The 25275-nt window shown below is 36.8% G+C and overlaps 1 protein-coding gene across 4 annotated transcripts in view; it reads right to left on the bottom strand.

Moving 5' to 3' along the window:
• Positions 1 to 25275, bottom strand: part of NAV2 (neuron navigator 2) — a 248909-nt gene that overhangs the window by 13489 nt on the left and 210145 nt on the right. For 3 of the 4 annotated variants that reach the window (XM_062575958.1, XM_062575960.1, XM_062575961.1), the window contains 14 exons: positions 20720 to 20772; positions 18736 to 18759; positions 18542 to 18616; positions 13293 to 13376; positions 12377 to 12488; positions 11569 to 11714; positions 9439 to 9447; positions 8853 to 9028; positions 6283 to 6436; positions 5651 to 5810; positions 5052 to 5152; positions 3283 to 3378; positions 2685 to 2853; positions 445 to 680 (listed from right to left, as the gene is read on the bottom strand). In XM_062575958.1, coding sequence (XP_062431942.1) covers positions 445 to 680; positions 2685 to 2853; positions 3283 to 3378; positions 5052 to 5152; positions 5651 to 5810; positions 6283 to 6436; positions 8853 to 9028; positions 9439 to 9447; positions 11569 to 11714; positions 12377 to 12488; positions 13293 to 13376; positions 18542 to 18616; positions 18736 to 18759; positions 20720 to 20772 — 1595 coding nt within the window. The remainder of the gene's footprint in view (positions 1 to 444; positions 681 to 2684; positions 2854 to 3282; positions 3379 to 5051; positions 5153 to 5650; positions 5811 to 6282; positions 6437 to 8852; positions 9029 to 9438; positions 9448 to 11568; positions 11715 to 12376; positions 12489 to 13292; positions 13377 to 18541; positions 18617 to 18735; positions 18760 to 20719; positions 20773 to 25275) is intronic. The other variant, XM_062575959.1, reaches the window with a different exon arrangement.

Below are 25275 nucleotides of genomic sequence, written 5' to 3'. Positions count from 1 at the left end.
GACAACAGTAACTACAGAAACAAACAGCATATGCAGATTACTACTGCTGATACCTGCAGCTGCAGAAACTCTGACAACCTAGAGATGCATTTGATGGTTTTTGGAAAAAGGCCCACATGCAACAGGGATCAGTGAAGCTGCTGGGAATTTTATGCAGGTGTTTAAGTTCCTCAGCAATTTTCAGGCTCCTAGCCACTTGAAAATCATGACACCTTTAGGTGCTTAAATACACACCTGAAAGCCTACTGTTTCAATTCAATAAACAGGTGAAACTGCAGATTTGAAAACCTTAATATTATTCCTTTCAAGATTCATACAGTGCTTTAAAAGGGAAGGTAAATTTAAAATCACATTAGCCTATTTTTGATGAACTAAAGAAGAGGCAGGTTCTCATACTGATGAATAGTAACATCCATTGTGCAAAAATGATTTCTGTTTCCTCACCTTACTAGATTTATGGTCCACATTGAAGGTCGCAATAATTCCATCAGCCAACTCCCTGCCCTCTCTAAGGACCATATACTCAGAGAGACGATTTGCCAGGTATGTTTTACCAGTGCCACTAGGGCCAGACAAGATAATCCGTCTATGTTCCACCAGAAGAGAGACATAGCGCTGCAGTATAGGCTTTGGGATCAGCGATTCAAACACCAGGCAGTCCAAACTGTTCTCACAGATACCTGCAAAAGTAAAAAATTGCTCACTTAGGGGGGTTTCAATTTTTTTTTTTAAATTACTTGCATTTTTAGAAGATTTTTTACTAAGTAGTTGTTATGTTGAAAATTATCCTATTAGTGAAGTCTGAACAAGATCAGTTAGCTGAAACAACTATTAGGCATCACAGTGAAGTGAAAAATGTCATTTTTCTGAATGCATCCGCACCCAGTGCGTGAGAAATCCCCAAAATGTAACTCCGCAGCAGTGGATTTAGACCACATAACCAAGCAGTTCCTTACTCCAGACATAAATCCTTTCCTTGCCTCTGGTATCCCTCGTGATAGAGCAGGGCAGATACATAAAGCAGTTACAGAGAGTGCAGAAGTGGCTGTGAGCTTAACATGCATCCTGCAGTATTTCAGCATTCCCAGTTTTCAAACTACTCAACTACAATCTACTGTGTCCAATCCATTTTCTGGACACAAGTTATCATGAAAATGATCCCATCTGAACACATGAACCATCTGTTTCACTGTTATTTTGTCAGGCACAGTACGTTCATCCAGAATTTACCTGTTTACTTTTGAATCTGTAGATGAAAAAAACAGCTATCATCAACTCCCCCTACTTTCCCAAACACTTGTAATTAAACTCCTTCTCTGTATGCTGATAGTTATCTCTCCTAACGTAAAACTCCTACTGATAAGCATTTACGCAATTATTAGCAGTCACTTTAGGCAAAACTGGCTCAGGCAAACATACAATGGATGAAAATAAACAGAAGAAAAGGAAGTTGGTAGATTATACGCAGACAGAAATATCTGTACCTCAATGGTTGGAATATTAAATATATAGATATATATATAGGTAGGTTTATTTCTCAAAGGTATAGGCAAATAACTGATTCCCATCAACTGATTAAATATTCACATTTTATTGAAAAATGTTATCACATATGAACCTTCAAAGTAGAAGTCAAGCCACTGCAAGTTAAACATAAAGTTGGACTGCAGCTTTATAGATATGGCTAGTCCTTAAGCAGTATTTTGACTGAAATTATATTACTGAACAATGTATTCTAAGCAAGCAGAATGCTCTGGGTTTGCATCAAGCCTCAGTAAACTGAAATACTTCCTGGCTTATTTTGCCTTTCTGCTTGCTACACAAGTTAATTGATTTCTTATACTAATATTCAGAAATAAAAATATTTTCAGATAAATGCCACGGTCACGCTTAACTTGAGCTGTGGAGAGTCTGGCATAGCAACAAGTATCGTGCTACTCTATGGCTCAATGCCAGACACTTCACTGGTATAAATCGGGGTAAGCTGATGTACATTCAAAATACAGTGGTTGAGGACTTATCCTCAAATCTCGTCCTATAAAAATGGTTCACTGAAAAACCAAATGGGCTTATGGGAGAAATATAAACATTACATTCTTATCAGCATCACATAATGAAACTGATGCAAATTTTTGAAAACAATACATTTCAAAAAAAGTTTATTTCAAAGGAGATCCAGAGCTAAAGACATCATGGATTTGGGAATCCTTCCTCACCTATGGAAAGACTCTTAAGTTAGAAAAAGTCTAATCTTTCTTATTCTGCCTAAAGGAAATAGCAAATATAGCTGTTACACAGAGGTGAATGTAATTCTGAGAACTTTATTTATTTGGAATAGTACTGTCCTGCTCAAGCAATTCCACTGTGTCATTTGTGGTGTGAGGCATTTTCCAGAATGAATTGAAGCATCAGTTTAAGACCTGGAGAAAACTGCTACGTGTATAATTATTTCTACTGCCGCAGGTCAAAACTTTGCTGAATTTACAAACAGTCACTAAATCTCTGCAGTGCCTAGTGCTGTTTTTATCAAATGGAAAGACAAGGGCTACAATGCCAGTAAATTCAGTGCAGAGACAGGAAAAAGAAACACAATAAAAAGGTGTCACTCTCCGTTTCTTGATGCAGCAGACTTTGATAAAACTGTAATTACTGAAAACTACAACCAAGGAATCAACAATAATTACCTTTGATAGTAACTGAAATGGTGTTGTTTTCTCCAACTAGGTAGCCACAGGGCAGAAGCTCAGGTGTCTCTGCACTATTTGTGCGTTTGATTTCTCCAATGCTATAGCCCAGAACACTGTCTGAATTCAGTCCCAGCTGACTCACTGGATCCACATGAATGATATACTCCTATGGTGAAAAAGGGTGTGAAAATTTAGGCAACACTGTAATCTTTGTGCCTGTAGGTTCTATGCTACAACAGTAATAAACCCTCCAAGAGTTAAGTATTGCTTGGTACTGTCAAAATCCTGTACAAACGCTTAATGAAAGTTAATCCTCACAAAAACCATATGGAGTAGGCAAGTAACTGCTACGCACTTCACATATGGGGAAACTAAGAAAAGCAGAGTTAGCTGATTTGTCCAAAGTCACCCACTGAGTTTTTGACAGAGACAAGACTGTCAGAGAGGAAGAACATCCAGTGCTTCTTGGACATAAACCCAAATTCAAATCAGGATGTATATCTGAGCTCCTGGTATAGGCCTCCTGTGGTCAAATATGCTGGGAACACTCAGTGGGAGAATTCAAACTTAGAGTGCAAACATTGCACTCATTTACCTTGAACAGTCGTCTAACAACGCCATCTAGAACATCCCATTTGGTCTTGCCACTGACTCCGATGCAGCCAATGAGGAAAGTGCGGGGCCTGGAATCCTGAATGCACACAGCACAAATTTAAATTAATAAATCCTAATCACGTCAGACAGGCCTGTATAAAGGAATTAAAATACTGCCTATTTTTTGTTATTGTGTTATTGTTTTGTTATATGCAGTGTCTATTAATCTATATGTTGAGCTTTGAACGCTCAACAGTCAACCTATGAAGAATGCAAAAGCCTCTAGGAGGACTACAGCTTATCAAAAAGGAAGAAATGCTCTTAGAAAATTCTAGTGAAAATGTTCATGGCATATTCAGCCTTCTATGACTTCTCAATCAAATATGTTACACTACAAAGTTTTGTCCTATTTATTTCTATAAATGCTATCATAGACAGAAATCCAGTGCATTTATTAAAATTCCACAATTTGTATAATATATTTGGTATATTGTAGCATTTTAGTTGATAATTTTGTTTCGGATTTCTAAGGCAGAGAAGAAAAAACAGAATCCAATTCATTGCTCTACGCTTCTATAACTGTATTTGCTATGAAACATTCACAGAAGAAAAACTAATTTCCATCATAAGACTTCAGGTGCAATGCCACATAAGGAATCATTTTCACACAGTAACTTTACTGACTGTGAACATACAATGGAGTCCAATAGAATCAGCAAAACAGTCATACCGTTAATTTGCTTATCCAGGGCTGTCATTTATTAATGCAAAATTGATATTTAATGGAAAGATGATCTGTTCAGACAACTTTAATTCCGATTATTCAAGTTTTTGTCACCTCTTTATTACAGGTATATACAAGGGATATCAAATTATTTCTTAAATGCACTTTTACTATGGAACAGGTACTCACAATGTGAGATAGCAAGGTCAGTGCTTGGCAAAGATTGTGTAGTTGATTCATGCATGCATGCATTACACATGTAGACTGGGCTGCAATATACAATATTTGAAATGTATTTGGGTATCTATGATTCTTTAAATTACTGGATAATCGACAACATCTGAAAGAGGACAGATTCAGAACACAATGCTTGTACCTGTGATGACCACTTGAACTAGAATAAGATACAGATCTCCTGGTTTGGGAAGTCTTGTGAAAGACAGGTGCTTCTAATGTTTCCAGTGCACCTCATCTACATTTTGAATTATTTCTATTATTAGTTGAAATTTTATTAAAGCTTAAATAACAGAAAGGTCCAAGGGCTTTCTGACACTTCTAACATGTCAGTCTTAAACATACACTACCCCAAGGGAAGATTAGTTTGCTAACTTCCTTAAAGCTGAAAAAACAGCCTGGCTTTCAGAGATACTGAAATGCTTAAACTGTAACACATCACTTACACCAAGTCTAGACCGACAATCCTATATTACTGACACTGGTTAGTGCCAGTGCTGATGGCACTAGCAAGACATTGTGAAAAACCAACCAACCAACCAAAGAAACAAAAAACAAACAAAAAACCCATCCTATTGTAGACTAGTCCCACAAGGCCACTTGAACAGAGTTGTTGGCATTCTGCAGTTCTAAGGAAGTGGGAGCTTAGTGAGTGCCTTGTCTATCAGTAGTGATACACTGGTGAATTATTTTGCTGAGAAAATTTTTAAAATACGTTGCAAATAAAGGCCTGCAAAACAGATTGGAATGTGACAGAGAATTAGAATTCAAAGTCACTTATATTTCAGAGCTGGAGACAAAATACAACTCACCTCCTTCCATTTCATTTCATCCTGAAAGTTGACAACTATTTTAACATGCCTGCCTCCTTCTTTCCGAGCAGAGCCATCGCCAGGGTCATCTAACAGCATGTCTGTGAACAGAAAACATCAGCAGCTGCACAGTTATATCTTGACAACAACGAAGGCTGTTCTAGTTTACACTTATGCTTCTAACTGTCAAGTCAAAACCTATCTGGGCTTCTCATGCCCAGAGGTAAAATGTGAGAACCAGGCTTAATGACTTCCCTACCAAATATAAAGATCAGTCTTTAAAGGGAAAGGTCACTGAAAATTATTAGTCAGTTACTCTGTATTTTCCTTTCTACCAAATAAAACACCTCCCTGGCAAATGTACACCATTAAATGGCTCTGAAAACAGCTCTCTGTAGCTGAGCTCATAATTGGACAACCATGCTCTGGGGCGTAGCAGACCTATGATGACATTTGGAGAAGGCTTTTTGCCAGCTCTTAACATATTTCCACACCTTAGCTGTTAATAATTCTCATGCTTTCATTTTTCCATGGCTAACCAAATTGAATCTTCCAAGTACAGGATAAAACCTGCCCACCGCCTTTCTCATTAAACTCACCGAGACTGGTCGACTCCGTGAGGTTCAAACTGTGTTGAGAGAGACCCGCTGAATGTCTTGGGGAGGATGAAATGGAAACCTGAGACTGAGCCCTGCTGCAGCTGCCATGGTTTTCAGATTTCAGACGATCATTTTCTGCTTTTAATTTTTCAATCTCACTCTTCAAAAGACAATTCAGTAGTTAGGAGGCACAGTGAAAACATACACTTAAAAAAGAGTAACAAAAGTAACTGAAAAATAAATACTAGTAAAAAAAAGGAATTTTTGTAATATCCATAAAACTTTTCAAAGTATCCTACAAAACATAAGTATGTGGGAATTTACTGAACACTGAAATGCAGGTAGAGGAGGGCAAGTGTTTAAGAGCCTGCTCTCAGTCAATGAAATAATCTCCCCACAGGTTTCTAAGATTGAAATTATTATGGTTGCAGAGTTCAGGAAGGCAAAATTAATTCAATTTGACTTTTAACTAACGTAAGCATTTTAAGACGTAATATTCTAAGAAAGCCAAATGGGACTTTTTACAAGCACTCAAAAACTTCAGAATTACTTTAAAATCTGTACAGGGTGTGGAATGACCAGTGTTTAGCACATGAACATACTCTGTAAAATCTGGGGCTGTTATTTCTTACCTGCATTCTGTTCATCGCCTCCCGAAGCTGGTCAAGCTGATGAGCAGAGCTGAGGGCTTCCAGACGAATATCAGTCAACTTCATCTCTTTGTCTCTTAGTTCATTGCGTAGCTGCATGACTGTTTCAGCTTCACTGTCAGTGCATTCAGAAATACTGAAGAATATTGAAAAACAGGCATTAAACTAGATCACTTGTTAATTTTCATAATGTTTCATTGGCATTTATTAGTAAAAGGAAAAAAACTCTTATTCTGCAGGAAGGAGGCAACAGCTTTGGTTTATTGCATCAGTGATAACATAAATCAGGTGTTAAAAAAGTCATGGAAAAATTAGACACTAGTCAAATAGATATGTTTGAAGTTTATTTGCTTTAATCAGCATATGAAACAGAATTCTGGAAATCACCTACCATTGGATAGTGTATTTTTTTTTTTTTCATGTAGTTGCCACAAAGGAAATACTTTAAAGCCAAAATCTAAGTAAGTTGAGGGAGTGCAGGCAGTAGCAGCAGGCAGTTGAGATTGATGAGTTTATGGAAAGATTTAAAGCTCACCAGGTGTGCACAGCTGGGTTTCCCTGAAGTGTTCTGGAGGGCTTTGGAACTCTACACCTACTCAAGCATGATAAATTCCTGTTCACTTTAAAGCACTCACGCTTAAAAAAAAAATTGTGGTGTTCTTTTTCTCTCCTCCCCTGAGAAAGACTCTGGATGAGTAACATTTCAGCACGTGTGTAAGAGTATCTACCTAAAGATCAACTACACAGCTGCATGCTTTGAGGGAGATTTAATCTAAAATGTCTCTCCCTAAATCAGGTTATGAGAGATGCTTTACACACCAAAAAGCAAATAATCCAAAATACACACTCTATCTTTCCCTCAGTTCATGTATTTGCTCTTTTCTTAGTTTGTGTCTAGTCTTTTTGCTTTGAAGAGTCTTGTTAAGATGAGATGTATGCACACAGGATTTTGACTGGTGATAGGCGGGATCATCATTTGCCAATTTTCTGGCCTTGGAGCTAAAGCACAACTTGCTGCAGTCATGAGAAACTCATCAAGTTAAGGTCAAGAAACCTATATAAAAGTTGTGGGAGATTACACTCTGATACTAACATTCACCACCCTTATTTGGCTGAAAACTATTGTTATTGCTTTCACCTCTTCATATGAAAACAAGTGATGGGCAAAAATTCAAGTTTGGGCACTTATTCAAATGCATTTGATTTGAAATCAGGCTGGAAGTTTCATATGACACCTACAGGTTCGTAAGGCTGCCTGATAATTACGTGTTAAGCAACAAAGCAAAATCCTGACTTTAAAGCCTATATTTCATTCTCACACAAACAGAAGCAGACGGGTATGGTTTGGTCACACAGAAGAGCCCACCTATACTTGCTACTAACAAAAGGAGCAATTTTGTTCTCATTCCTCATTTCCCAGCCTTTTCCTGGCTGTGCTCTCATGCCCGCATGTCATCTCTGGAACCGAGCCAATTCAACTCATTAACCCAGGAAAAAAAATACTCACATTTTTGTCATATTATTTTTCACATAATTTAGCATGTTGAATCAGCTCAGTGGAATTGCCTAGTAAGTAGCAGAACCAGCGTAAGGAAAGGACCAGGCACAGGTGGTGGAGAGGTACAGAAGGAAGAAGTAGATTGTCTTCATTCATCAGATGCAAGATGTTAGATCAGTTCAGCTGTATCGCTAAACTGTGATGTTTGATTCTCAGTATATTCTTACCTTCCTATGAATCTGTCTACTTAAATAGGAACCCATCGCTGCAGACTAGTACAATAGGTGCTGTCTTTACTCAATAGAGAAAGCAAAATCCCAGACTTGACCTGGTTTGACTCATTAACAGCAAGAGATCCAATTAGTACCGCACTCCAAGGTCACCCTGGCTATAAATATTCTTCATGCAGAACCTGTTCTGCTGAGAGAACACCTCAGTAAAATATTAAATTATACTGTGGTAAAGGTACAGTAATTTTTGGCTTCCTAGCAATGCTAAGGCACTAGGTTAGGAATCAGCTTACATATAAATTCAACTTTCCTATCTTCTGATTGAAATCTAGGCAGGCTATAGAACACTCAAAGTAGACAGTAGTATCTTTGCTCATTGTTTTGCCACTATGACAGAGTTAAGGATTTTACCAGATACAATGCACTTAGCAAAACAGGGCTTCTGTCTGGGAGATAATAGAAACATCCCTTGGAAGCAGGACCAAGCCAGTGGCAACAGACCAGCTCTGATCCACCGGACAATGTTTTCTGGGCCAATGTGTCTTCTACTGTGGCCTCATGGTGAGCAACAGCTGCTTTTGGTAAAGCGTGTAACTGAACAGCAGTCAAACTCTTGTGGTGCTGATACAGATTTGCAGATTCTTACACAGGATCTGATTCTAGAAAGTGGCGTAGTGCCCTATAAAACTAAATACAGTATTTCTTTATTACTAGTGTAGCGAGATTCTTTTCACTTCACTTTCCAAATTTGGCATTTCCAAATCACCTACTACAAAATTAAAACAAAAACAACAACAACAACAACAAAAAAACATGCCACTTACAGAGAATTGGAATGAGAAGCTCTCAGCAATGGTGTTGAAACAGTTGAGTTGTGGTGGTGTGGTAGCTTTGGTGATGAAGGTAACGAAGAATCGGTCATCTCCTCAATATCTGAATGAGAGGATGCTGACTTGGGAGATTTCTTTTTACCAAAAGCTTGTTTGAAGGAGCTGCGTAACTGAAAAAACACCACCACAACAAGGAGACATCATTAACTACGAAAGCAGACAACAAAACCACAGAGTAAAAACTCTAACATGCAAATATTCCAAACAATACAGCCATATTCACATGTATTTTTAATAGGGATAAAAGAAAATCAAAACAAAAGCTTTTTTTCTGAAACTATTTTATGAGATTAATAAGGTAAATTCTCAGTAGGACTGGATATCAATGCCTCCTATTTTTAAGATAACTATTTTAAAGCAAACACAAAATTCTGTTCAGTGCAGTGGGTTTTACAGCAATGTTGTAACTTGCAGCTATAATGTAATATGGCTCAGCCAAGGTTAATGATGCTGAAATGGTTAGTCATGTAAATGGGTGGGTTAGCTTTGTATTTCATAGTTTAAAGTAGGTCGTCCTTACCTCATTGACCTGCCGGAAGAAGCGCAAGCAAAAGGGAGGAGGAGGGGGAAGGAAAAAAGACATGTTTTAACAGATAAAGCCAGTGATAAGGAAAGCTTTGGATTTCTAAGACAAACATGATCAATGATCAACAAATACCAACATATACTTTAAAACTGGAGTGCTATATATTCTAGAAATGAATGGTTCAAACAACCATTCCCTTTTTTGCTTGAGGGAGACAAGATCCAGATCTCTTAACTATTTAAACTATATTTTCTCTATGGTTCAGAAGAAATCTCTGGCTAACAACCAAGTCAATATTTTATTCTTCTTTGCAGGAACACATATTTCACCAGCAGAAGGCACTGAATCTTCTCTACTTATTGGCAATTAAGAAGTCCTTTTTAACAGGACTGCCATTTACTGAATGAGTAGAAAATTGAATATTAATGACTAAACTGATGTTATCCTGAAGCTGTAGCTAAACACTGCTTAACGTTATCACAAAGTACATGGTGCAAACGGTCTGGTTTAATACAAGCTGAAAGTCACTTTTAACTAGAACAAGATTTCTATAGTAAGAAATGTTGAAAATCTTTTGTTTTAGCCCTGAATGGTCAGCTGTGCTGTTTCTACACATAACAGAAAAGTTTGGGCTGAGAATGTCACCAATACTTCTGAAATAAAAATGTGCAAGTCAAACAAAACATATATTTTCTCAATAAAATTCTGATTTACTTCTTCATTTTACAACAATGTGCTCATTTTCAATAATAAACCAACTACTGTCCTGTTTCTTCTACTTTTTATCTATTCTTCTTTAAAATTTATTTATTCCTCTTTATAATGTTTATTCCTCTTTATAATAAAGAGACGTTTCCTTAACCTTCCTTACAGATAGTCATGTGTTGAATGAGAAATGTAGGCTGCTATAAGATGAGATTTACTAGGTTTCAACAACAAAGAATATAAGCTAAAACAACAACAACAAAAAAGTATTTATCTTAAGTAAGGCTTAACGATCATAAAAAATTTATCTCACAGAAATTAAGTGAGTCACTAGCAATTTACAAGTTACAGCAATTTACCTTGTCTGTAATTAACATATAAATCAGCATGACAAGGATTTGGAGACGGCAATGTTTCCTTCTAACTAGTGATTTTAGGGACAGAGAAGAAATACTACTGTTATAAAGGGGCTAGCAACATATCAAAGTGAAACCACGAGGATAAAAGGGACATTAAAATAAGATCCTACTCAAGAAACTGTTTCTTACTGTCCAAGAGTTTCATAAAACTTTCTAAGAGGATCACATGCAAATACAGATCAAACCTTTCCCATCTCAAACAGCATTATGAAGCAATACAGATTTATCTGTATACTCGAAAGATCTAAGAAGATTTAAGTTCAGTGGGAAGGAAAGGGTGGATTGCTTTGCTGGCTACATTAAAGGAACTAGGGACTTTAGTCCAAACTACAATCAGACTAAGGTCACTAAGGCAGTTATGATCTAATTCAAAATGGAGTTTAATAGGATGTACCTTTCCTCCAGTACAGGGTACCTTGTACACAGTAAATGATGAGCAAAGAAGGAAAAACCGGAAATGAAAGGTAAGTATGGTGAAACCTTGTGGAATAAATGTCTATCACAATAAATTTTTTAAAATTGGTATTTTGTTCTTGTAGAGCTACATGGTAATGTTAAAAATAGAGATCTCAGAAAGTGTATAAAATGTTCACTTGAAAGAAGAAAGCCGTATAAGCCAAAAAAGAAAAAAAAAAAGTAAAAATATTCTCTCATTATGGATTTGTTTTACTTTAATGATAGATGTGGAGTTTTCCCTAAAGGGTTGGGAACTGTATTACTTTTAGCCAAAATTGATCTTTGACAGTTATTTCTGCTTTGAGACTGGCCTTTTGACTGCTAAGGTAAAATTCATTTCTATGCAGAGTCAGCACAAGCATATACATCACTTACGACTCAATTAAGTCTTCAAAAGAGAGTTTACACAGGATTTAAACAGCACATAGTCCTTGTGCTGACCTGTTGCATGAAATGGAGGAGGAGGAGTTGAACTGCTAGATTTCACTGTGCATGTTCTGACAATTTTATATAAACCTCACGCAATCTGTTAAAATACACTCACCCAGTTCTTCCTCTTCTTTTTCTTTGAATCACTTTCTATGTTGCTTCCCACACTGGAGTGACTGGTAGCACTGTTAATACTAGAGACACTGTCTGAAGAGTGCTGCCTTCGGATCCGCAGGTCTGTGGGCTGAGCAGCTCCAGTACCTGAACATTAATGGCAGGCAATGTCAAAATTATTTAACAAATTTGATATTCTCTATTAATCATTCAATTCCAAAGAAATATTTGGGGAAATTAACACGTTTACAATCACTTGCACCAACTGAGGCACTGTTCAAAGCAGTGCTACCTAATCATGTTTCTTGTGGACACAGATCCTTCCAGCCTTTTCTTCAGCTATCTGTCCCAGCGTAAATCACTGGGAGTAACAGACGTGAGATATTACAAGACTGTGTTCAGTCAGATTCAGGAAAATTACATTCAGGAAATTATAAAAATGCAGAAGTGAAAAAGTACATCGCACAGCATGCCATAGCTTGAAGAAGGACTTCTTTGCTCCCTTTCCATGTCAATGTCTAGAGGGGTGAATTACTAAACGCTGACAGTAAACTCAGAGAGATTACATAGAAAAGTTTTGTTAAAATGCTTTCTCAATCATCTAACACATTCATTTACTTCTGTAGAATTTACTGTACTGTTTACATAAATACCAATTTAAAAACCTCACATTATACCAAAACAAGTAACTACAGCATGATCATGAGACAAAGCAGATCTCTGACAGGTACAGTTGCATCAGATACTACCAAGAGGACTCATGTCTCATGAGCACTTCACAGTTGCTAAATGTAGTCCTTATGTCTCACCTTTGCAGTTGAGCTCAGGTGTGTTAATGACTCCGTTAATGGCAGCCTGGGCAGCAGCATTTTGCTTCTTCAGTAGTTCAATAGTCTTCCTTAACTCATTCAGTTCTGAATCCTTGAATACAAAACAAAACTGGTGATATGTCTGAAAATACAGATGGTATCTAACGACTCCCAAGATGCCATCTTTCAAGCTGAGCCTTGGTACTTGGTAGAGCATTTACGGAATATACATGTAAAAAGATAGGAAAATGAAGTTTGACCTGCCTGGGGAAGCATACCCTCAACAGATTAAAAAATAGCTTGGTAATTGTGACACTTAATTGCAAACATGTACATCCTCTTTAACACAGCAACAATGTATACTCAGGTACCCTGTTTAAAAATCCAGTGTTGTTTACCCTGCAATGATTTGTCATAGTATTTTTTTTTTTGGACACATACATGTGTGAATGCACTGGGAAGAAATATATCATAAAAAGATGCAATACGGAAACCTAGCATCCAAAGCAACAATTTGTAGCAATAACCTGATTGGCTGTCATAACATACCAGTGAAGCAAACAAGTTTTTATTACGTTTTACTACTTTACTACAATTGAGAGTATTACTACAACTAAGGCAAACAGCATACATGATCTTTTCTACAGCTACCAAAGGAGCAAGAGCAATAAAGATGGGAAGAGAACTTCAGACTTCAGTACTTACAGTGCCCTTCTCCTCACCTTACGGTCTTCACCAATAAATTGGTCTAAATCACATACTCATTTTACTTTAAATGCGACTGAAAAGTTCAGCTTCCCTCCAAGTCTGTCAAAAGTACCACAGCTGTGACGATTCTTAAAAGTCATCCTGGATCTGCCCGTCTGGGATACGCACCGTTACAATTACACCTTCCACAAATACTTCTCAGACTTGCCTTTTGTTCAGCTGTCATTGTCAGGCTCTGCAGTCTGATGGTCATGTTTCCCAGACTCTGCTCAAATGCTGCCACAAGGTGAGCCTGAAAGTTAAATGACACAGAAGAGTGAGTATTCTGCTCTCTCCCACAAACAAGAATATTTATGCAGGTATTTAAACGTACTACTTGGTGTATTTCAATTTTTTATTGTATAAATGATATAGAGAAAATAGGAGAGGTAAGAAAAGATCATATGACTTGAACATATATTGCCGAAATGTTTATAAACAAATTACGAGGAATAACTTAACTGTGGAAAATTAGAAGTGCCAAAAGTAACAGACCAATTGCAAAACTTTAGAACATGACAGCCCGCTCATGTAAAGTGACTGCTAGCAGCACACTGAAATGATGCAGCTTGGGGCCATAAACCATGCCCTGCTGGGCAGCAGCTGATGCCAAACACTTCGGAAAACAGATCTCCTTTCACGAAACACCGAAAGGAAAAAGAGACAAAATAAACCATGCCTACTATCTCCTGCAATTAAGTTTTTGAATTGAGACTTAATCTCTGATTTTTTATGTGTCTTGATAATCTTCAAGTACCCTCTCACACAGTTAAGGTAACTCTTGCCACACTTTGGACAATTCTTGGCAAAAATTTTAAGCCTCTTCCACACAGTAATAATAATGATAATAAAAAAAGGCAGCAGCATTCATAAGTTTCAGGCGGATGCCCTGAAAAGTAAAATAAAATAGAAAGGAAGAAATAAAGTATTAAGTAAAATAGAAAACAAACTTTTAGATATAGAAGATGACCCAGAAACTGCCTTCCAAGTAGATAAGTATTTTCTTTATGAATATTTCCCCTTGAATTCCAGACTTACTATAGCGGCCTTGATACAGTGGAAAACAGAACTAAAATTTAATACAGAAAAAGAAAAGCAAGAGTACAAGTTTGCATTAGAGAATTTTCAAGATCCTCTCGGGATACTTCTAATTTTTTAATTAAAAAGTCAAGGTTTACATAATCTGTACTGAACTAGATTTTTTTTTTCAAAAAAAAAAAAAAAACACGAGAAGTTGCTAGAAGGTCTTACATGGAAGACATTTCTGTAATATTGTTCATATTTAATTATTTTGTTTCAAGTAAAGAAAAAGCAGTAGCTTTATTTCTTGACCATATTGTCATTAAAAGTAAATCAAAAAATCATGTAACAGGGATGAAATCAAGTAAAAAAGTATAAAATATCCTATAAGACTTATAAGAGTTTAGATTTAAAGATACTAGAGGAAATTTAAGTGTGCATTTTAGATGAACAGAGAAAGCTTGAAAATGTACCATCTTCATTTTCTCATAAGCAATGATTTAGTATGTGATGATAATTGAGAGAATTAAATGCTTCTGAAGGCAAAGAAAAATGATTGTTTTTATTGCCAAATGCTAGAGACTATATATAAAATTTGTGTTCTCTGGAACTACAATTAGACTTAAAAGTTCATTAAAGTGCTTGAAGAATTGATATTTAGAAGAGTTTTTAAAAAAATGTGTTTTTGCCAACATTTTCAAACGAAGTCATAAAAATGTTATCACATACTCATGTGCTAACTTTACGTTAAAAGAAATGTAGACTGGAGATAGCTATAATACTGCTTATAGACCAACAGTTCAGAGATTTGAAAAAAAACTGGTAATGTAGACAGCCAATAGACTTTGTGCAAGACACCCCAAATCCTGTGGAATTTTGTAAGCAAAGGGAATAGTGAAGGAGACTAATATATCCACAACAATGCTTTTTTTCCCCCTTAGTTGTTAAGCTATGATCTCAAGTAAGTACAATCTTAAAATCACTGCATTAAGCTCAATATTTTTAGATTTTTGAGCTGTATGTTTACTAGAAAACATAGCAAATTAACTTTAAAATTCATTAAGTAACTAATTTAACAAGTCATGCTTAGTTACTCATGTTCGACTGAGGTTAGTCAATCGTCCTTTCTCTGTACTGGACAGCAGAGAATACATCAGCAAAACTAATAATATCAGGCTCAGTTTCTTAAGACAAAGAGATTTGTCTTCCGGCAAACAGACCATGGGAGTCACAGAGGTAGAGTTCACGTTATGCTATCCAGCAGGCAAACTCAGGAAGCTGGAGAAGTCAGCTGAGTCCTAAGATGCCTCTGCAGAGAGCGGTAACGATGGGGACTGCACTACTGCAAGTCTGCAGCCTGCCTGCAGACACACTTGCAGTCAGCTAAGGGGCCTCTCCAAATTTTGAGTGCATCCCATCCACAACGAAAGCCCATTTGCTAAATGCCATCTAGCCCTTCCTGGAGCTTGGGCTAGCTACCCTTTTTTGCTCTCCTCCAAAATACTGAGAACTCAGTCCTGATTATATTAAGGATATTAGCCAAGAACTGAAATGAACAAAAAGTAACGAGGAGGAAAGGTGGAGTGAGAAGATAGAAGGAACTTGATAAAAGGGAACTATGTTTTTAGTGCCACAACAAGGCATTATTTTATAGATATACATGAATATGTATATGCATGTGAATAAGTAACACAGCCATAATTATAAATTAAAAATTTGCTTAATACACGTGGTGACCTACAATAACCATATTGCTTAATAACATTTTGCTTTTTCATTAAAAATAATCACATGTAGTAAAACTGTGCAAAAACTCTTGTTTTTTGTGAAAATGTGAATGCGAAAAGGACATTCTCTCAAGTCTCAGTCTCTAAGTGCATACAGAATGGCAAAACCTTCCACAGAGCCATTCCAGACTTATTCATCAGCAGCACACAGATGACTTATCCTAAATAACTGTTCTCACATTCGCAATGAAAACAAACATGAGCAGTAGAATAACATGGGGACATGCATCTCTTGTTCCCACCAGACCCTGTGAAAACAAGCAGAGCTGGGACTGTGAGAAAAATAGCAAAAAAGTAAGTTAAATCCTCACTACATGTGTCTGAAAATGTAAATATTTACTTAAAGAACAGACTGAAGTTTCTGTTGGAGGGGAGAAAACAAAAATCCCAATATTCAGTAATACTCAAGAATCTCAATTCACATCTTTGCAGAAGTTTTTTTTTTTTTTTTTTTTTTTTTTTTTTTTTTAATGAAACCAGGGCAAATGGATAGTGAGCTATAGAAAATAACTAATTTTACTTTCTAGTTTGCAGGAACCCAAATTCTAGCCCCAATGGCCTCAGAATAACATCAAGGCTGCAGTGCATATAGAGGAAAACTTGAAAAAGATTTGATACATCAAGTAAGGATAGGAATTCAAACTGCTTACATTAAAACACTAAAAAAATCTCCTGTAAAGGAAATGTCATAAAGCATTGTTTTTACAAAAAGAACTGATCTGCCAAAGTTTCCTGGGTACAGACCTGGCCTTTTACATGGAAAAAAACCACATTCTCCAAATAGAGACACCTATGCCAGAATAAGACTGAAACATGTAAGTAGGACAGTTTTAAAGACATCTCTGCAGCAAGCTGTAGCTGACTCATGAGCAAATGAGGGACAGGTTCAGATCTAAGAAGCTTATACAGAATGAATGAAAATTTTAGCAAAATGAATGAAACAAGAATGAAGCAAAAATGAAGCAAAACCAAAACATTAGCGAAGTCATAAATGATGCTAACTTTCTTAAAAAAAAATAAAGAAAAGAAAGCACAGTGGCAGTAGGCAAAACAAAACGATTCCCTTAAGATAGCAGTAGTAAGCATGCACAAACTTATTGAGCAAATTAATGGGGCATAGAGTAGGAAGACAAGGGTAGAATCACTATACATGCCCTGATCCTTCTACTCTTTCCTTAAGCATGTGCTACTTACCGCTCTTGAAGACTGGCTACTAACTCCTATGTTGAATAACAGCCTACTGAATCCAAACACTGCATAAAGAAGGACGCAGCCAAACTAAGCCAGAGTCAAACAAGTTGCATAGCTGACAAAGTTCTTCATTTTTTATGATATTGTTAAATAATCCTTAAATAATGAAGCTCTTGTTCTTCAACCAAACACAGGAGAATTTGGTACTTAAAAGAATAAGGCTTACTTGCTCATATGTGGAAGAAGCATCTTGGTGCAAAACAACTAATGTACCCAATCTTACAGTGCAGCACAACTATAAGACTTTATTTTTGAAAGATTTTTTCCTCCTCTTGGGAAAATGACTGAATAGTTACATGCAGCCATAACACTTTTATTTGGCTTACACATTTACTGTGTGTTTGTTTTCCTTTTCTATTTTGCAAGCCGGATGAAGCACTGTGATGCCCGCAGCAAACATTACGGTAGATTTTCCCCTGAATCCATCCTGTGGTAGGTGTTACTGCTCAGATGAAAGCTGTCCTTTACTGTGCCAAGTTTAGTATCCCACCTATTCAAAGCGCTGATGGACAGGAATGTCCTCTTCAGTAGGCATGTGTTCTCATGTTTACCCTTTCCCATAAGTTCAGGATACAAGTATGATTTGATCTGATGACTATTCATGGATAGCTTATTTATTCTAGAATTGCTGATTTTTCTAGCAAGCTTCTGTTATTCAGATTTCCGCTATCTGTGACTACAACACAGAAAATTCAAATAAACTTGCTCAGGTTCATACACACTGTTGCCTCAACACATCCTGGCTCCCAAAATGTCTTTTTTTTTTTTTTTTTCCAAGTGTTACTTAAAAATTTAGCATCTTACATTACTTCTTCATCAAATTCAAATTCCTCATAGGAAACAAGACTACTGACTACACTGGCAAAAATCAGATATGTTCATTCTTCAAACATAACTGTAAACCAGTTCTCAGTGCCCCTTGTGCCCCTGTTGCTTAACCATTCCATTAGCTCACTTTTTAAACAAGGAAAAACGCAAGTTCCTATAAATTTTTATTCCCATCAATTATAAGACCCATTTGTATGTCATCCCACCCAAACATCAGAATAAGAAACATATTTATAAAAATAAAGCTAGTCTTCAATGATTCTTTCAAGATCTGAAGATGGTTTACATATGTATAAAGCCAACTAAATGTTACAATTCAGTTATTTAAATAAATGCATAAGACGATTCAGTAGAACAGAGCATGTTATTTTTCGATAAGTCCCAAATGTATATAGTTACGTTTTTAGACACACAGGCAATATGAACTGAATGTTATACACCTGGAATCTTTCTGTCACTTAGAAAAACTGGGGTGGTACTTGGTACATCAAATGCATTCCCCTTAAGTGTTTGTTCTCTGAATTGTACTCACATTGGCAGTCAACTGAGTTGTCAGAGCTGACACTTTTTCTTGGGATGCATCCAACTCTCTTCGTAGCTTGCGAATCTATACATTTTAAAAGATCACTTTACTGCACCTTAATATGGGGAATTAAAATATCAAGACACAAAATGCAGAGTGTCTTGACATAACATTTATGTCTGTCAAAAACAATGTGCTCTTACCTCTGACTGGCACTTCTCTTCAGGCTATAAAATAAAAACAGGAAAATATATGAGGACATTGCACCAGTTCACAACCAGCATACCAAATTTCCTGTATATAAAACTCAAGTAAGAATTTCTTATATAGGATTTCCACATCCATATTCAATCCAGGATAATCTCCTAATTTATTTACTCCGCAGGAAAAAGAAAATAGGCTGCTTGCACAATACTTTTTCTTGCAGGAAGAATGCAGAGTTTTGGCTTCATTTCCCAGCCTGCCAAACAGCAAGCCTCCGAGTTTGAACTGTGGACGAGTCAAATCCTGGCTCAGCACATAAGCGACTGCACAAGGCTCTGGAAAGCCAGTACTGTCACACAACACATATAGTCCTAGGCAAATCCCTTGCTCCCAGGCTCACTTTGCCGGGGATGAAGACCATACTTTCGCGTTCCACGGTGACACTGTGAAAGAGCTGCATACTGTTTGGGTGCTGCCTAGGCACTGCAGTGATGAAAAACTGAGGCCACAAAGCTAGTTATCTGAGTATGCAAAGTGACCGCACTGACTTCCCATTGTGGCCTGCATGATGAAACTTTGGTTATTACGGCTGGCTTCTAACCGAAGTTATCAGCTAAGGAGAAGCGCATGGCAGGAAGCTGCATGCTCCACTATCCTTACGTAAACATGTACAGTACCAGCCACTGTGAAAATTATACCCATCAAACCACGCTATTAAGAGTCAGTCCTGCTGGGCAGCATGCACATAAGACTGGAACTTAGACAGTAAGTGTAGACTGCTCCTCACAGCTCTCATGGTTATGAAAAAAAGCCTAGAGGAGAGGTCTGTCTTCCATCCTTCCAACATGTTATCAGTTTTGGCTTTAGAGAGACCTTGCTTGAGGCAAGGTTAATGAAGGCAGTATTTTCAATCATTTGTTATCATGGCCTTAAGGCTGTGTTACACATATAGCTTGCTTATAATTAAATAATTATGTGAAATAATATACTCTGTTGGTCTGACAGACCTTTCTTCACAAGCAGTTATATCTACTCTTCCAAGAGCAAGCCCTTCAATGTACTATTGTACCATGCAGGCTTGTCTCAGCTGTGGATGTGTGGTAAGCCTGAGGTTGCATCATACTTGCATAACAATTAATTTGAAATTAAAGACTCCCTTCAATTAACACATATTTCAGAAGTTAATTATTACCCACAGTTTGCTTTTTAAAAAGATTGTGCTTTAAGAACACCCCAAAATTGTGACTGTAGCTTGCCAGAAATACATGATCCAGCTTTAACTGAGCTACCTAGGATACTGAGAGCAGTGAAGTCACAGGGTTTAAACATCAGCTGCTGAACACTTCTATACAGTCTTACATGCACTGGAACCCAGTCCGGCTCCAGGTCACTGCAATTAATGCCCTAACTTAAGTCTTCCATTTTATATGTTCTAAATGGAAAATCCTTCATCAGACTATTAAAAGAAAATAAGTAAATGCAACACACATTTTTAAAAACTGTATGTTCAAGCTCCAGTAAACCTTATTTCAGGATCAGATAACCTAAATGAATATATACTTTCAGAGAAAATACTATTACCATAGTGAACAGTAATGGCTTCTTTACAATTATTAAGATCTATGCCATTACAAAAATCTATTTAAACTATGCAAATCATTTATACAAGCCTGCAATGACTTTATTCAGCAAATTCGAAGTTCAAATATCCTCAGATCCACTGAGATCCTTGGCAGCAAAATGTATTTAGAGTAGCTAAAAAACACTGATTCAGAAAGTAAATCGCTGTCTAATGAGGATACTGATAAGCAGCCACAACTTTTTTAAGAGTACAAATATTTCTCAAGAGCTAGTATACGGAACACAATCAAATGAAAAGAGCATTTTTCTCTTTCCTGAATGACAGAAGTACCTTGCACAATAAGACCAGTCAATTCAATAATTCGATTAGTAAACCCAGATTGTTCATTTCATTATACTCACTGTTGAATAAATAGAAGATGTGCTGGACACCAAAGAGAGAGAAGAACCATGCACTACAGGAAAGGAAATAAACAAACTGAATATAAATACAGTAAGTACAGAGTAGAATCATCACAGATCACCTTTCACCAACTATCTGTCTACTCAGGAAATATTTTCATAAATTTAATAATCCATCATATGCTTAATCATATTATTGTCCTAGTAATGCTCAGCGCTAACAATCCACAAACTTTGATTTGGTAGAGTTGTTTTAAAATTGTAATATTTTGTAATATTTTGGGGGAGTGAAGGGTTGTCAGTAAGGTTAGAAAGCAAAGTTTCAAGGAAAATTTTTTTCAGAAACACATATTTCTCCAGGTTGTCTCAAGATTGTTGCAAAAGGACATCCTCAGGACAACAAAGAAGCCAATTCACTGAAATGCTGGAGAGATTACAAAAGTAAATCTATCTACTACATCTTTAGATTTAGATCAGATTTCCAGGGACTTTTTGTTTGTTTGTTCTTTTTAAGGAGTCCAAACGCAGAAAGGTGGAGATGGCATGAGAGGACCATGACCCCCAGCTCCAGGATCTAACCAGATGCTCTGGAAGAAGATTCTGAGCACCCAGGTCAAAAAACACTGTAATTCTGGGACTCTGATTTGTCCTCTGGAATCAACTACACCTTTCTGATGACTATACAAACTGTAGGGGTGTCAATGATCTGAACCCTCCCTCTCCTTATAGCTTTGTGTTGTCTCTTTTAAAGTAGTAACATTTCACTAGGAAGACAAAATTCTTTTTCTCCTACAAAACTGATGAGTGAAAACATGGCTATAAAAGCTCTTCTGGAAAAGAATCTGGTTCAAACAATTTTTGCATTTAAATATACGTTCAGTAAAAGGCATACGCATACATTGATTCTTCAGGTTGTTACCATCACCTTGATGTTAGGGTTTACATATAACATCACTTTCTTTTTGATTATATTGTTAAAAAAACAACTACCTGAAGCTATTATTTCTGTTAATAAAACATGCAAAATTACCTTTTTTATTTTTAGAAACAAAATACTTCTACTGCAGCTTTCATTCCAAGTAGATGATTTTTATACAGATCATACAAAATCAAAAGTGTTAATCACTTTTACTTTCATCTAAATACTGCAGCCATAAGAAGTTTAGAAAAGCTGCCATTTTGCTCTGATTACCTACTGAAATTCTCCTACATTTATAATAAATGGGTTCTGCTTTCTCATTGACATTATATCCTAAGGCAAGGCTGGAAAAAGAAGTAAACAGAGTCTGAGTTGGCTTCTGGAGGAATTTAAGACACTTTAAAAACCCACAATAAAGCAAGAAAGTCACACCCATTAGCTTTTCTGGTTTGCTAACATTTTCAATTAAAACGATGCTTATAGTTAGATGCTAAGGACTACACTGCATTAAGTTAGTTATAAAAATAACTAGAATGAGTCAGACCTAAGGTCTGCCTATATGTCTGTTCCATCTCTGGTGGAACTGCAGCGAATGCTCGGGGAAAGGACTGTAAAATCAAGGTAGATACTCGGGGATTTTTCCTCAGGTACACCTCTGCATCTTCTGGGAATCAGCAGAGATGAAAATTTCTGAGATGGAAATTATGTTCAGACTATTATTTTTCATAGTCACTGTGACCTATCTGCCATTAACTTGCTTAGTAACTTTGGAGTCCTCTCATACTTTTTGTCTGTAAGAAGAAGGTCTTCTTCAGCTAAAAACAATACTTCTCTGCAGTTGTTTTAGACCTACTGCCAAATCAGTTCCTTGAGTGCCTCCTTATAGTTGATATGAGACATAATGAACAACTGTCCTCTTCAGGATGCACTAAATGATGTATTTCCACCTCCTTCAGTCATCATTTTTCTAAGCTAAAGATTCCTAATCCATTCAAACTCTTTTCATACTACATGTGTTTTGCACTTAAGGCTTCCTTTTCTGGTTTGCTTCTCAGTTCTTACTACCAAAATAGTGATGAATTCAAGAAAGCAACCACACCAACTGCCCAGAAAAGAAACAGATCATCTCACACTGGAGGGAGACACAGGCATTTTTAAGTTAGCATCTGCTGGAATATTTAAGACCATCTTGGGACTTCAAAGTAGAAAAGAGGAAACAAAGTGAGAAAGGGAATGAACATGCAACTCTGCTTGGGAATCAGACTCCTGCCACTCCTCACACCACTACTGCATTGCTTGAATGTGTATATAATTTGAGACTTCTAGTTCAAGGACAACCAAGGAGTTAATATTTTTGTGCAATTTCTTTTTAAAGGATCTGCAGATGGCTACTTTAAGGCTATTTACTTAGGAGCCTGAAGGCAGCTATGCTCTTGATGTGATTCCTGTTTTCTGCAGTTAACATGCATCTGCACGCAGACTGCAAACTCAAATTGTTTTGGAGCTGTTATTTTAAAGCACTAGAACTGCAGATGCAACCATGTATTATTTTAATGCTAGGAAAAAACAGTGCAGCCATGACCAGTTGTCCAAACACTAGAAAGAAAAATAGGTATTTTGGTCAGTAACATGGAAGGGACTGAAAATCAATAAATTATATTTCTAAAACAATTTATTTCATTCCCGTTTCTCAAGGAGGTTAAAGTATCAGGGTGGAGGCAGTAGCAGCACAGCCCTTGGGGAAGACTTACTTCCCTGGAAGCAGGGAAACTGGGTAGCCAAAAGATTGGTTAAGTATTAGGTTGTGGTTTTCCCCTGAAGTTCTGGATACTTTGGAGGCTGCTTCTGCTGGCATTTCCCCAGTCCTGAAACCCTTCACAGTGAAAGAATCTGAAAGACTGACTAATGCTCTAAATGCTGTCTTATAAGAAAATGTGACAGTACTGTACACTATGGAGATAAAAAGAAAAAAAAAGGCTTTTGAGAATAAAATCCTGGACCTGCTGAAATTGATGAGAATCAAATATCTTGTAATTCTATGAGCCAATAAATAATTCAGAGGCAGGTTGGTAAGCATTATTTAAAATGTTGATTTACACTCCATGGTACTCTATTTACACTAGCTAATTGTTTTCACAATAATATATGTATAAAATGAATTCAGCCATTAACCAAAAATTGAATTTCTGTAATACTTTTTCATCTGTTCCCTCAAGGGATGCTCACTCTGTGAAGGTGAATTAGATTCACAGGTTTGAAAGCACAGGAAAACATTCATATTATATTCAGCATCGTGTGCTCACTTGTATCTTTTGATTAGCTGATAAACAAGCAGGAGCTGCTTTCAGTAAAGCTACAGAAGTGGCAGAAAGCCTTTATTCAGAAGATGAAAATACAGAGACTGTACAAAAACTCTCATCCCATCTGATAAATTATTATTATTATCCTTTTAGGTGCCAAAGATTTAGGAACATCTAAACTGGACTACTTCATCAGTACATTCACTGCAGAGTCAAATTCCCTCCTCATACAAAAGCAGTAATTTCCCCACTAGCTTCAGGTCCATGACTTGTTCCAAGATTGAACATTTCGGTTTAAAAAGGTGAATGAAAAGTGCTTTGCAAAACATTTGGCCTAGAAGACTCTTCCCTTTTCCTTTTATTTTTTAAAATGATTCCTCCCACAAACATGTAAGACTTTTAAAAAATATTCTTCTGAACTAGTCTCTCCTGTACAAGAATTTCCGAATTCTAAAATATAGTTTTTCTGCCATATGCTCAAATGGATTAGCTGCAATCTTATGCATATTTAAAACAATAAGAGAACAAGGTTACAATTTTTTTGAGGATGTTTTGGATAACAGTTGGGTAAGTGTTGCTACGGTAGCTCTTTCATATCTTCTAAATGTAATAAAGAAGCAGTGATTTAAATTAATTCACTGATTATTTTAAAGGACTCTTTAGTAAGAGAGGGACTACTCATCACAATGGCATTCAGCTGAACTCCTCAGTCAATCTTTGACTATTTACGACCATCCAGCTTTCTCTGAGCATGGCACAAATAAAGGTCAGTTCCTGCAAGGACACAGTTTTCAACCCTGCAGGGTTATTTTAATCATTTTCAACCCCTAATGGAGGTCTTCAGCCATGAGCCTCTAAAACACAATTAAATTTAGTTAGATTGGCTGAATTCAATAAAGAATTAGCCCTGAATCTTCATGAAGCTGTATCCAATACAGTGGGTTCCCCACCCGCAATGGCTTTTGCTCAAGAGAAGACTGATGGAGTAACTACTAGCTCGAGGAAGACATCTTGCAGTTCTTAAAGACCCCTACAAGAATTTCAAGCATGGTTCCCATGTTTGGCCAGCTCTATACGAGTGGCAACAGTGGTGCACTGTTTTTGACCCTTCTGAGTAGATGCAGATCTTTCATGATGGAGGAAGCAAGACAGCAAAGACTTCTGTTACCCATATCGATAAAGCACCTGAGACCCAGTTGACTCCTCATCCTTGCCAAAATGGAGATTAAAGACTCTTGGAGAGCTAATGCCATCACCTTCCTATGAACCACTCCCAGAGCTCACCTTGTCCTTTACTTCCAAAAGGATGTGTCATGTGTTTTATGACAGGTAACCAT

The sequence above is a fragment of the Rhea pennata genome, chromosome 5 (assembly GCF_028389875.1).
Source record: "Rhea pennata isolate bPtePen1 chromosome 5, bPtePen1.pri, whole genome shotgun sequence".
NCBI classification, from domain to species: domain Eukaryota; kingdom Metazoa; phylum Chordata; class Aves; order Rheiformes; family Rheidae; genus Rhea; species Rhea pennata.
Note: the sequence above shows the minus strand (reverse complement) of the source record. Positions and strands in the feature narration are given on the sequence as shown.